The 14153-nt window shown below is 40.4% G+C and overlaps 1 protein-coding gene across 1 annotated transcript in view; it reads left to right on the top strand.

Moving 5' to 3' along the window:
* Positions 1 to 11867, top strand: part of SLC25A36 (solute carrier family 25 member 36) — a 33875-nt gene extending 22008 nt beyond the window's left edge. The window contains exons 5-7 of the mRNA XM_073674632.1: positions 6191 to 6257; positions 9206 to 9495; positions 10390 to 11867. Coding sequence (XP_073530733.1) covers positions 6191 to 6257; positions 9206 to 9495; positions 10390 to 10583 — 551 coding nt within the window. The 3' untranslated portion in view covers positions 10584 to 11867. The remainder of the gene's footprint in view (positions 1 to 6190; positions 6258 to 9205; positions 9496 to 10389) is intronic.
* The last annotated feature ends 2286 nt before the right edge of the window (positions 11868 to 14153 follow it).

The following is a 14153-nucleotide window of genomic DNA, read 5'->3' as shown; positions in this document are numbered from 1 at the left end:
ACGAACTATGGCCTTCAGAGTACTCCAGCCTCTCCATACTGTCCCTACACACACTCCCACCTCCATATTTTCCCTCATGCTGCTCCATCTCAACAGTAACCCCTTCCCCTTATAAGTCTGTACATTCAATCTTCAAATCCTACCTGGTGCACTTGCTGTTCCCTGCCATGTTGGCTGCACCAGGTGATCTCATTGTGTCGCTACATGTCGGGGTGACTAGAATCTGTGCCCCGGTCCTGCTCTCAAGTGGTCAAGTTTATTTATATCTTGCAGATGTGAATTCACTGGAGTATAGGAGCCATCTACTGGTTCTCTAAAGGCCACAAGACGTCCTTTGGTGGGCCGCATGTTGTGCAGGTCTGGTGTAAGCATTAGAAACCAATCCTTGGTTAGATATGCACAGAATACTCCACCACTCAGAATGTATGAGCAGTTGGGAGTTCAGTGAATGGCAGAGTCTTCATAGAACAAAGTAACTTACTGTCTGGATAAAGATCTCCTGCTTTATTCTGACAGGGTCTGTACATGACATAAAATATATGTAGCTGTAGTATGGCTCTGAAAACTGCCATTAAATGAGAATCTGGAACGCTTGCACTAATTGCCAGTGTCATCGGCAGCGACCCCAATCATCAAATTCCCACTTGTAAAATACAAAGTGTAAACTACATCTGAGACTTCAATGTGTTCAATCGATTTCAAGTATCCAAATCTCTCAGCTCCATATTGATATTGACAACTGGACCATTGATTATACACTGATTTTTAGAACTGGTTACAGTCAGGAAGAATAACACATTAAATGTATAAAACTTAGTCTAATGACACTTGTTATCTAATAAACTGACAGTTGGCTATTCCCTTATTTATCCATTGCATTGAGTGATGTATCATTTTCCCTTGTGTTATTAGCCATTTGTGTACACTCATTTCTTTATCATTTGCCTTTTTGACCCATTTGATGTGACTTGTGCAGTTAAATAAGCGCACCATTTATACTAGTCCTCCCACTCCATACTTGTTGGGGTTTGGATTAACTTACTCTCCCAAATCTTTCCTAAACTACAGGTGTACTCATCCTGAGGTTTTTTTTTTTTGTTTTTTTTTTTTTTTTTAAATATATGGTTGTTTGAGACTAAACATTGATCCATAGCACCCTTCCATCTTAAGAACTGCCTTTTACCAGACATTGCTATAAAGGGATGAGTTGGCGTACAGATCACAGCCTATGGGTGAGAGTTTCCTGGCTGAACCTGTAACTGCCACAAATTCATTATATATCTGGAGGATATGTTTAGTCCCATCCAAACCTTTTTAAGGGTAAGTATTTCACAGAAACAACAAAACTTACTCTATATTTGCTCTGTCTGTAAGCTGAGAACAAGGGGCAGAAGCACTCGGCTGAGATCTGTGCACTTCATCACGATCATCTCCCTGTAGAGCAGAGTTAGATGTGCACTGCTCCAAGAAGAGACCATCGGGACTGTAGTCAGGCGAGTATTTCTGCCCCTTTGTGTCAGCAATTGGTTGAAGTCACTGACTTGACAAGTGTATGGTGGGGTATTTTTGTTTCCCACCAATGCTAGGTACCCTGTAAGGGTATTTTTCCTTTAAATTCTGACTCATAACTTTTCCATTCATTAATGTACATAACAAATGTCTAACTGAAGTTCCTATTGATGCTCCTGTGTTCACTTTTTCTTATTTAATGTCCTGGTTTACTTTAGAAACCCTATTTATTTTTAGCCTTTGTCTTATTTCCCCACCTTTTTTTTGTTTTGTTTTGTTTATATTTTTCCCTTTTTGCAAGTCTATACACATTTTATTTGTGAAAGCCCCTCCGTGGGTTTCGTTGGTACGCAATGTTGTGGACCACTGCTTGTTGTTGCGATACAGAAAAGCCTGTGTCTATTTTAGGCATTTACTGTACATTTCCACTGTGAAAGGCGCGAGATTGTGTCATCTCATGCTCGCCTCCTGCAGGTCTCGTCCTGCGGAAATATGGACTAAGTTAACCCTCGTGAGTACTTGACCCAGCTTCTATCTGCGGCCAAAAGAGTAAGAACAGCACATTGGAATTGTAATTGCCTTTTTATGGGGAACAAAGAGCGTTGAGAAATGTTAAAAAAATGCAGATATTACAGTAAAGATTTATGAACTTAGCCAAAGGGGTATTGTGTAGGTGAAGTGTGTATGTGTGAGTGTTCATCGGTTCATGGTTCTGTATCCACAGCAAGTCCTATTAATGTATTCATTGAAGTGTGATATGTATCTGTATTACACCGACATGAAGTATCTTCAGACTTATTTTTGTTAACCATTCACTAACTTGACAAACCTAATGTTTTGTGCCCATGTAAGCATGTTAAACCATAGCAATATATGGTCAGTGGGGTCTAACCATAGAATACCCCTAATCAGCAGAACAGTCCATGACGCTCCGCTCACCTAGTACAAGGCACAGCCACACATCTACCTTGATAAAGGGGCCACTGCCTTTGCTAATCCAGAGGATAGGCCACCTATTAATGCCAGGAAAAAGCTATTCTAAGTTTTTGAATGGAAACTCCTCTTGTGTGAGAGTGGTAATAAAAATTCCATGGGGCTGGGGCAATCCACCTCTTATAATAAAAAATAAAAAAAATTTTGGTTGGAAGAATACTAACCTTAGTGCTTTCCCAGATGCCTGTGCCGTTTCCATTCCCTGACTTGCAAGTTTTGACATGGACAGAACTGCTGCAGCAGACACCCTAATATTACTGCTGCAGCAATTACATGGCATCCTGAGATTTAAGAATGGCTACCATAAGTTTTTTGGGGGTTTTTTGGCAGCCATTTAATCTACTTCCAATGTGCAGTCACTGTGTACTGTAAATTGGCATGTTATCCCATGGATGCACTGCAAGGGAAGTGTAGAAATATGCACCGTGTAATCTATATGATCTGTGCTGAAGTCACCCTGTATGGAATAGATCTTTCACCTTGTCCTGCAGATTTAATGATCATCAGTTTGTCCATCTAAAGTAAACTAGTAAACTATACAGCTAATGTAGATAATCATATAAGAGTCTATTAAACTCCCCAGTACTTGGGCGTGTATCAGTTATTACAGCTTCACATTGGCCAGAGATTTATTTGCAGGTGATCAGGCCCAGTGGCATCTTTAGTCCGCTTGCCAACTTGGGATATTATCTAGATATATTTGTGTGTTCTGGGCACAGTCCCATTGGAAACTGAGCCAATTCTCAAATGTATTATCTGATCCCAGCCTTACATGACAAACTCACTATGTAACTTTCTGACCATGGATAAGCTCAGACAACATGGTAAAGCAAACAGTGAGGGGCACTGTGTTGTAATCTCACATCATTAGGGGCAGTCTCAGTAACTTTTACATTCTGCATCTTGTGAAAATGACTGTCCTGTACTGCCCATCTCTCCTGGGGAAGATCAGGACTGAACTCATTTTGCAAATCCTGGTGAAAAGGACATTAGGTCAGCAGCGCCTGCGGAGAATAGAAGGCTTGGTAAAATAGATGCTGCACCTAAAGAGGTTTGCATGAGCATATAAAAAAAAATAGTCTGTTTCATCCAGAAAAGTAGGACTTTTTTTATGTTGTAATATTGCTACAGAATTGAAATGTACCCTTTAAAAATTGGATGCAGTATTGTGGCTCCGTATGGCATACAAATTTATTTATATTTTTTTCTCTCACCACATGCAGATTCAGCCATTGATGAAATAATCTGCACTGCCCCAGACAGCACTCTGGCCAAAAATATGGTCATGTGTAAAGCGGGTTCCCTTAAACTAAAAAAAAAAAACCTTCTTACTAAATCATTTCTGTAGTAAAACCACTCTGCCGTTTGTTTGTTTTTTTTTAGTTTTTATAGGATTTTTTTTTTTTATAAAAACACCTGGTGGGGAAGGATGCTTATTTGAATCTACTACATAAGTGATGTCCAAAAGGCTGCAAAAAACTCTTCCAGAGCATTTAAACACTTTGAACCTGCTTCAGTGAATGGAAACGCCCCAAGCAAGGGAATTTCTGAAAAGTGATGTTTGTCTGCCTCATCAATACTGTGATATTGTGCACACATCCTTAGAGAACAAGGGTGCATAAGGGATCTCTGCTTTTCTCTTCCCACCCCAACTCCTATTAAAGTACTACAAGTCATGATTTCAGGATCTCCCATAGAGAATACCTGTGGATCATTCCTGTACACTGTCAAATCGATATGTTCATACATGATGGAAAAACCTGTGTAATCTTCATGTATTACATGATTCCACTGCGGATTTTTTTTTTTCAGACTTGGTGCTGATTTCACTGTATATTTTGGAAAGGATGGCATCCACAATGAATACCTACACTAAGAATCAATGTACAGACTTTTTTTTTAACTTTTTTCACTTTGGATTTTGAGATGGAGAAGACTAAAGCAGATTATGCTACAAAGACTAAACAATCAATTCTGCAATTTTTTAGCATTCCAGTACTGGGGCAAACAATGTCACCACAACTTTCTACTGTAGCAGTATCAGACATGAACAGAACACCTTTGCTGGAGGTTGTCAGTACGATTGTGTTCCTTCTATCCCTTTTAATAGTCAGTATATCAGGCAATGGTTACAACATCTCATGGGCCAAATCATCTGGTTTGCAGCCTGTCTTCATGAGCTCTGTGTGAATGGAGAATATATCGGGGTGTATGAACACATCATGGTCGCCTTCCTCGTCATCTCTGGCACTGCATGAGCAGCACTTTTATTTCTTTCTACATCTGGACATTGCATTTTATGGCCATTACTTTGACCTTAACCACAAGTCGTCGTCTTTCACACTTTTTTTTTTTTTTTTGTACCTTTCCTAAAGCTGTTCTGGAGATAGAGCATGTGTGCTATGTAATGGTGCTTAGAGGGGAGAGTGCTAGACTGGTGAAAGGAGTATTTAAAGGTCATCTGTCACCCCCAAAACTCAAATTAAGATACTTATACAATTGTATAGGGGACTTGGCCCCTTTTAAAAATATAGTATACATTTCACTACTTACAGTTTTACATAAAAAAATAGTTATTACACGTGCAAATTGGGAGTCCTCGCCGCACTGACTTTTTTAAATTGTCGTTCTCCACACTCCCACCTTTCCCTTGGTTGACAGCGCTTGCATGCCCAGAGGGAGCCTTACTCTCCCTCCCCCCAGCCCTGTAGACAGGCACTGACCCTGCAGATGCCCAGCACAGTGTTTAGGTTTAATTAGTTTTTGGGGTGACAAACTACCTTTTTAAACAGGGTTCTCCAGGAATAGCTAAATGAAAAATACGAAAACTATATTTTGCTAAGTTATTACGGGTAAATTCCTAATCTTTCATTTTGTCTAAGGAGGTAATTGCTGTAGTGCACTAAGATGACTGTCCATTGTACCACTGGATTTTGTGAGCACGTGCAGTCAGAGACCCCCCCCCCCCCCCCCCCATTTCCTTGTGGCCACACTGCTGTCCTCCCTCCTTATTGCACATGCTCACTAGCACCTTTCCTGTTAACGCTTTAGGTTCTGGCCTGTGACGAGGAGGCCACTTTTAATATTCAGTAGAGAACCTTCCTAGGCAAAACGAGTGATGTTATGAACTGTAGATATTTAGGAACTTGGTTATGAAAATATTTTTCTCTATTCCTGGATTCTGTTTCCTCTCAAATTGGTTTAGTTCACACTGCTAAAACCTTAGCTGCCATGGTGTCACTTCCTGTTTTTAATAACCTTTTTTTATTGCTTTTAAAACTTTCCCATCCATGTCCCTCTGATTATAGTACTCTTCAAGAACTTTACCAGAAGGGCAATATAATTTAACAGTTTTGTTGCAATTTTCACTTTTTTTTTTTTTTTTTCTATTGCCTTTGTAAGTTCTTGAAAATAACTTAGATTTCCCAGTTGAAGCTAGTATTCATCCTGGAGTCATGTACAAAAACCTTTTTACAATTTAAGATTTTGTATTCTACAGCCGGGTGGTGGGGCTTAGTAGAAGTAGACTTGCTGTAATATTGAGCTACTCTTCCCCCTAGCTTTAAACCTAGATGATCCTTTTCCTCTGAAGCTCTGTAGAATCTTTCCAGTCACTAGTGCATGTTGTCATCGCTGACTGGTTAGTTTTGGTGAAATATAGAATAATGATTTGGTGTCATTTATTTAGGCTTTACTGCAATCACAGCCACCAATCCCATCTGGCTAGTAAAAACACGGCTGCAGCTGGACGCAAGGTAAGTTTATTTGCTTGGCTATTAATCTACCTTTAATATTTGTGCCAGGGAATAGGTTTTATTAAAACATTTAGGGCATGTGCCCACAATGCAAATTTGAAGCAGAAATTTCCTGAGCGTTTTTTTTTTTTTCCTCTCCCTGGCAATGGCCAAGCTATCTTTGAGCATCACTCAAGTGCACTTGTAAAAGGGCTTGACAAGTTGGTCACACAATATAAATCCATGCAAGTGGCATGGATTTATATTGTGTGACCAACTTATGAGGAGAGTTCTGATTTCAAATGGTGCATTTATACTTAAAAAAAAAAAAAAGAATTAAAAAGAAAAACCTTATACACATCTCTCCGGCGGTTCCTGGTCTCCTGCTGGCAACGATCCTCTCCTCGGCGGCCTGCGGTGTACTGGCAGGACCTGCAGTGACGTCATTTAATCAGCTGATGGTCGCGTGACCATCAGCTGATTAAATGATGTCACCGCAGGTCCTGCCAGTACACTGCGGGCCGCCGAGGAGAGGATCGTTTTTTACTTTATAGTTCTTTTTTTAACTTGCGGGTAGATGGTACCTGGGTCGGATGAGTCTCCTCTTCTCCAGACCTGGGTACCATCCGCGCATTGAACCGCATAAAATCCGCATGTATAAATCTATACATGTGGATTTTATGCGGTTCTTTGAAAGTCAATGGGTGCGACTTTGCCGCGAAATCGCATCCAAATAGGTTGTGCTGCAGATTTTTCCACAGCGGAAACTTCCGCAGCATGTGCACAGCACATGCGAATTATCATTGGGAAACATGGCAGACCTCTTAATAAGCGATGTCAATGCGTTTCTGCGGCGAAAATGCCGTCGCTGAGATGCATTAAATCCGCATCGTGGGCACACAGACTTAGGCACTATTGATTAACACTGAAGTATGAAAGTAATTAGGATCAACCCTCCGAAGTCATCTATATGGGCATACAGGTCATTGGAAGCTGGAATAAGACATTGAATAAAATGATACCTTGATATCTGCAATCCAGAGAAATTAAAGGTTTTCTTTAAATGAGCTGTTTAAGATCTGTGGGCCAGACATGGATCTCCCACAACAACCAACTCGCTTTCCAGGAAACTTGAGTTTTTCCAACAAGATGGTGCACCACCACGTTATGGGTGTCAGGTCCGAGCATTCCTACATGATCAGTTTCCTGGAAAGTGGATTGGTCGTCGTGGGCCAGTTGAATGGCCACCAAGGTCTCCCGATCTGACCCCCTCAGACTTTTATCTTTGGGGTCATCTGAAGGCAATTGTTTATGCTGTGAAGTTACGAGATGTGCAGCATCTGAAACAGATACTGGAAGCCTGTGCTAGCATTTCTTCTGCGGTGTTGCTATCAGTGTGTCAAGAGTGGGAGAAGAGGGTTGCATTGACAATCCAAAACAATGGGCAGTGCTTTGAACACATTTTATAAATGGTCATAAACTTGTAAATAACTCATGAAAGCATAAAGTTACATTAAAACAAAGCACACCATTGTTCTCACTTATTGAGCATTTCATATGACCCTCTTCCCATTGAAAAAAATTAAGTTGGATCCAAAATGGCCGACTTCAAAATGGCTGCCATGGTCACCACCCATCTGGAAAAGTTTTCCCTCTCCCATATACTAACGTTCCACAAACAGGCAGTTGATATCACCAACCATTCCCATTTTATTTAGGTGTATCCATATAAATGGCCCACCCTGTATATTAACCCACTTGCAACTACACCAGGACAAGTGTGAAGAGCCGAGGCTAAGGTCCAGATTTGGCGCATCTAATGGACGCACCATTTCTAGGGTGGCTGATGGCTTTTAGTGTGGGAAGGGGTCAATATCCATGGCCCCTTCTCGACAAATTAATATCAGCCCGCATCTGTTTAGCCTTTGGTTAGTAAATATAGGGGGACCCCATGTAGTTGTGTTAGGGTGGGAGGCTTCCTTTATACAAACCTGTAAAGGCTAATCCAACAGCTGTGAGCTGTTAATATTCTGGGAATAGGGCCAATAGCCATAAAGGTTCCCAGCCTATTAACATCACCTGTCAACTTTCATAATCAGCTGAGGGAAAGCTAAGGGGGACCATACACTATACAACTAAAGCTGGATTCAACACCGGGCACCTGGGAACGGCACAAACTACTTTTTCCCAGGCACCGGTACATGTCACACTGACGTATTGCGGACCTTGCTGCCGGCAAAAAACTGACAAGTCAACGTGTTTGCACACAGTCTGTGGAAACACACTGACCTGTGCGCAGACCCATAGATTGGAATGGGTATAAGTGTCTCCAGTACGTGTGAAAACTGTCACCACAGGTACTGGAGACAAGGATTTGTTAAAGAGGCCTTAGGTAAACTATTCCAGATTGATCCCCCCCTTATTTTCACATTTGTAATTACAAATTTTTTTTCATGAACTTTTCGTTCAGAATAGTCTCCTCTTTAAAAAATCTTTCCACTAAATTTGATCAAATTGCCCTTTTTTTCCAAAAATGTTTTATGGTTTCACATATGTCTTGCATTAGTGCCCTAACACTTTGCATTGTTCATGCTTGTATGGTAGAAGCAAATCTGAGCTTTGGGATCCTAATAAACACAGCAAGAAAGGTTTTGGCTGCAGCAAAAAAAAGCAATGCATCAACATAGACTAAAGGAGACAGTTAAAATGAAATGAAATCACCTCTTCACAACCATTCTGTAAAAAAAAATTGCCAGTGTTCAGGAACACATGGCAGCTGTCTATCTGCAGGGGCGTCTGATTCATCCGTATCTCCTCATCAGCAAAGAAACTAACAAATTGCATTATACTCAGCACTAAGCCAATATACGTGTGTGTGTATAGATGGCTATATAGCATTTGTGTTAAGCTACAATTATTTAAGATATTACAATTCATTTTTACTCAACTGGTTTTTGTTTTTTCTCTAGAAACCGCGGTGAAAGACGGATGAGTGCTCTGGAGTGCATCCGCAAAGTGTACAAGGCAGATGGGGTGAAGGGTTTTTACAGGGGCATGTCGGCCTCATATGCCGGAATCTCTGAAACTGTTATCCATTTTGTGATTTACGAAAGTATTAAACGCAAACTGCTGGAACATAAAATTGCATCAGCCATTGATGACAATGAGGAGTCTGCGAAAGAAGCTTCTGACTTTGCTGGACTCATGTTGGCAGCTGCAACTTCTAAGACTTGTGCCACCTCGATAGCATACCCCCACGGTGAGTACCATGTAATGTATATTGGGTTTTTTTCCTTCACTTGTAGCAATTTGGGTTTCAGTGCAGTTTCTCATGTGACTGCTGCCTCCTTGTGGCCATCTTGGTCTTATGTTTAATTTTTTCCTCATAATGAGGTAGTGTCCTTCAAATTTGTGCAAGTTGGCCATATGCATAAAAACAGGGAGAACGAACGATTCCATGGCCTGCTTTATCAAAAATAATTTTAATTTTGTTTTTCTAAACTGAAGTATTTTAAACGTACAGAGAAATGGCTCGTAAAGTTTCACAACATTCCAGCAGTATTCCCACAACTTGGGTAACATTATAGGGGAGGACTTGTAGAACTTGTGCGGTCACTGGGGGTTGGACCAATTGGACTCGGTGATCTTACAAACGGAAGTCGAAGCCTCAAACAGGCAAAACTCCTTCTCCTACTCTCCTTCCTTATTCCCCTGCTCCACTTCTCGAATGGAGGTGTGCTGTAATTGACTTTCTCTAACTTTTCCATAGACCTAGAATGGAGCAGAGGTTAAGCATGCACACCCTGGCACTCAAGAATTTTGGGGTTCCCATGGTTGGTCTCCTAATGATCAATTATCCCATATCCATGTGGTTAGTACCATTTTAAAGGAATAACCCTTGTGGTGAAGAGGCATGCTCCCAAATTCTGGTACACAGACACTCAAGTATGCACAACTGTTTGAGATTGATCTATAAAATGACAACATAAGTAAATTCCCTATGTTGCAGACTGCAGACAGCTTTTTTTTTTTTTTTGGGGGGGGGGGGGCGCACCTAAAAGACTCCGTGGATAATTTCTGCCATTAGCATTAGGCCTGGTTATGTTTTCTTGCTCAGTTAATTTTTATTTTTTCCATTTCTTCTCTATTTCAGAGGTTGTACGGACGAGACTACGTGAAGAGGGGACAAAATACAGAGCTTTCTTCCAGACGCTGTCGTTGGTTGTGAAGGAGGAAGGCTATGGCTCCCTGTACCGTGGTCTCACTACTCACCTGGTTAGACAGATCCCCAACACAGCGATAATGATGTGTACCTATGAAGTGGTCGTCTACCTGCTGAATGGATAACCAGGATTGTCTTGTCTGTGAAGATGGGAGACCAAAGGAGTGAAAGTGGACCAGAGGGCACCTACTGAAGTAATGATGGTGACTACAAGCAAAGACTGACACCATCATGGAATGTATCATGGCTGCTGCTGGAAGTGCTCATGTCGCCTTCATTGTGTGGTCTCTGGCCACTTGTGCAATTTAATACATGGGGTATTGTTTGGGGAAACTTCATTCCTTTCAGGATTGCCACTTCCCCTTTAACTGGTGCAATGTACTTGGCTTTTCTAAGTGACATTTGAGATTAGTTTCATCTGTCTTTCTGGTTTACAGTATACAAATGTAATTCAAATATGCCATCCATATCTCTTCTTTCTACCTGCTGTATATCCGGTTTCTCCATCGAATGGGGAAGTATGAACTGGGTCTGAAGTAATTATGAGGATTCCTTATTTGATATGTATTCTGCAGCACGCCTTGAAATTCTGTTTTGGTGGGGTTTTTGTTTTTTTGTCTGATGTTTGCATCAGCTAAACATGTGCACTTCTTCTCCCAAGACCAAACCAAGGCCTCTTAGTTCTCATGTCATTCATCAATCAGCCTCTGTAGCACCAACCACAGCATTCACCATCTTTACTACCCTATAAACCGCACTCACTAAAATAAAATCTCAACACTGTGAAAAAAATAGACAGTCTTGTGGCGCTGCCTCTTTCTCCACTTGCCTTCTAGTCTAGGTTTTTAAAATGGTATTGCACCTCTTAATTTCTCACTTTTTTTATTTTCATAGCCATTAAAATTTTTGATGCTTTCTGCATCTTTTGTCACTGCATTGAATCCCCCCGACCTCGTGTTCAGAGGGGCTTCAATGACGTCATACCTTGTTACTATTATTTTACTTGATCACATAGTCACTATTTAATTGTTTAATAGAGCTCCTAGTCGCACCCTTGCATTTCTGTATAACCAAACTGACCAGATAAGCTATAAAGTTTCCTCTTACTATAAAGATGTTTGTATATTTCATATAGCTTGATTTGCAGTACTGATTTCTGGTTCACTTTTATTTTTGGAATATCCAGTCTTGTCCCATGAGGCTTATCATTGAATTACGTACCGAATATTGGCCGCCTTCCATTTCTAGATTTTGACTGTCCAGTCGGTGGCTGCACTACAAAAGCACCCATTTCGGAAGTGTAATCTAACGCTTGGGTATTAAAGTATTTATTGAACGTTCCTTCTAATCCTGGTTATTATATATTGAAGAAAGTTGTCTCCTTTCAGAAATAAATAAAATTATAAATATCTGATTTGGTTTCAGGGATTAATTTTCTTTTCCTTTTCTCCCAGATGGTGCTACGATCCCTGTTAAGGTTTATTCCACTGCTTTCTAGGACCTGTACCCATGTTGTGCTCAGGCCTGATACTATGCATCTCATTCTTAAAAAAATAAAATAAAATATTGGAGGGGTTGACAAGGCCTCGGGAAAAATGGCACCTCTAGTCCATGGGTTGTTTTTCATCTCCACTTAATTGAATTTGATGCGGCTGGGTTGCACAGCATGTGGACAAGTGTTGCATGTTTTTGTTTTTTATTAAGACCGATGCCATGTTCTTCTAAACTTGGACAAACTTTTTAACTGTATGTAACTAGTCTGATATCAACTTGAACAAGCATCCATGGTCTGTCATTAAAAGGGTTGTATGAAATCATGGATTCTCTTATCCCAAACCATGGCATAACACAATTCATGTCAATGGAGCTGAGCTTTGATGTCAGACATGACCCATGGACAGATGTGACCGTTTCTGGGAAAAAGGCAGTCATTTAATCTCCGTATCTTGTCACATTTAGTCTCTACAACTGTTGGACCTTGTACATCTCTACATTAACATGGACTTTGGTGAACAAACCTTAAGTGTTGTCAAAAATGTTTTATAAACTTGCCTTTTCCAGAACGTTGGAATAAAAGATTTGAAAATGGAGGAAGAAATGGGGTATAAATCAAGCTGTGAAAATGAAGGACTGAGTATGAAAAGAGAAGTGGCAAGATTCAGTTTTCCAATATGGTAATACAACCCCTGGCAAAAATTATGTAATCAGCAGGCTTGAAGGATGTTCATTCAGTTGTTTAGTTTTGTGCCATGTCTGATCTGCTTTTTTTCAACATTAAAGTCCTTTCAAATGGCAACTTTAGGGCTTTAAGAAACAGTAAAAGAAATCCAGATTAAAAATGTGGTACTCAGTAAGGGTAATTATTTTTCAGACCAAGCAGAGGGAAAAAATTATGGAATCATGAAAAACAAACACACAAAAGAACACTCCAATACATCACTAGTATTTTGTTGCACCACCTCTGGCTTTAATAACAGCTTGCAGTCTCTGAGGCATGGACTTAATGAGTGACAAACAGTACTCTTCATCAATCTGGCTCCAACTTTCTCTGAATGCTGTTGCCAGATCAGCTTTGCTGGTTGGAGCCTGGTCATGGACCATTTTCTTCAACTTCCACCAAAGATTTTCAATTGGATTGAGATCCGGACTATTTGCAGGCCATGACATTGACCTTATGTCTTCTTTCAAGGAATGTTTTCACAGTTTTTGCTCTATGGCAGGATGCATTATCATCTTGAAAAATGATGTAATCATCCCCAAACATCCTTTCAATTGATGGGATAAGAAAACTGTCCAAAATATCAATGTAAACTTGGGCATTTATTGAAGATGTAATGACAGCCATCTCCCCAGTGCCTTTACCTGACATGCAGCCCCATATCATCAATGACTGTGGAAATGTGCATGTTCTCTGCATGCAGTCATCTTTATAAATCACATTGGAACGGCACCAAACAAAAGTTCCAGCATCACCTTGCCCAATGGAGATTCGCGATTCATCACTGAATATGACTTTCATCCAGTCATCCACAGTCCACAATTGCCTTTCCTTAGCCCTTTGTAGCCTTGTTTTTTTCTGTTTAGGTGTTAATGATGGCTTATGTTTAGCTTTTCTGTATGTAAATCCCATTTCCTTTAGGCGGTTTCTTCCAGTTCGGTCACAGACATTGACTCCAGTTTCCTCCCATTCGTTCCTCATTTGTTTTGTTGTGCATTTCCTGTTTTGGAGACCTATTGTGTTAATCCTGTTTTGGAGACCTATTGTGTTAATCCTGTTTTGGAGACCTATTGTGTTAATCCTGTTTTGGAGACCTATTGTGTTAATCCTGTTTTGGAGACCTATTGTGTTAATCCTGTTTTGGAGACCTATTGTGTTAATCCTGTTTTGGAGACCTATTGTGTTAATCCTGTTTTGGAGACCTATTGTGTTAAGTTTCCAGTCTTGACGCTTTGATGTCTTCCTTGGTCTACCAGTATGTTTGCCTTTAACAACTTTCCCATGTTTGTATTTGGTCCAGATTTTAGACACAGCTGACTGAACAACCAACATCTTTTGCAACATTGCGTGATGTTTTACCTTTTAAGTATTTTGATAATCCTCTCCTTTGTTTCAATTGACATCTCTCGTGTTGGAGCCATGATTCATGTCAATCCACTTGGTGCAACAGCTCTCCAAGGTGTGATCATTCCTTTTT

This window comes from Phyllobates terribilis, unplaced genomic scaffold (genome assembly GCF_046119375.1).
Source record: "Phyllobates terribilis strain yellow unplaced genomic scaffold, ASM4611937v1 Scaffold_3__8_contigs__length_932513732, whole genome shotgun sequence".
Classification (NCBI taxonomy): Eukaryota; Metazoa; Chordata; class Amphibia; order Anura; family Dendrobatidae; genus Phyllobates; species Phyllobates terribilis.
Note: the sequence above shows the minus strand (reverse complement) of the source record. Positions and strands in the feature narration are given on the sequence as shown.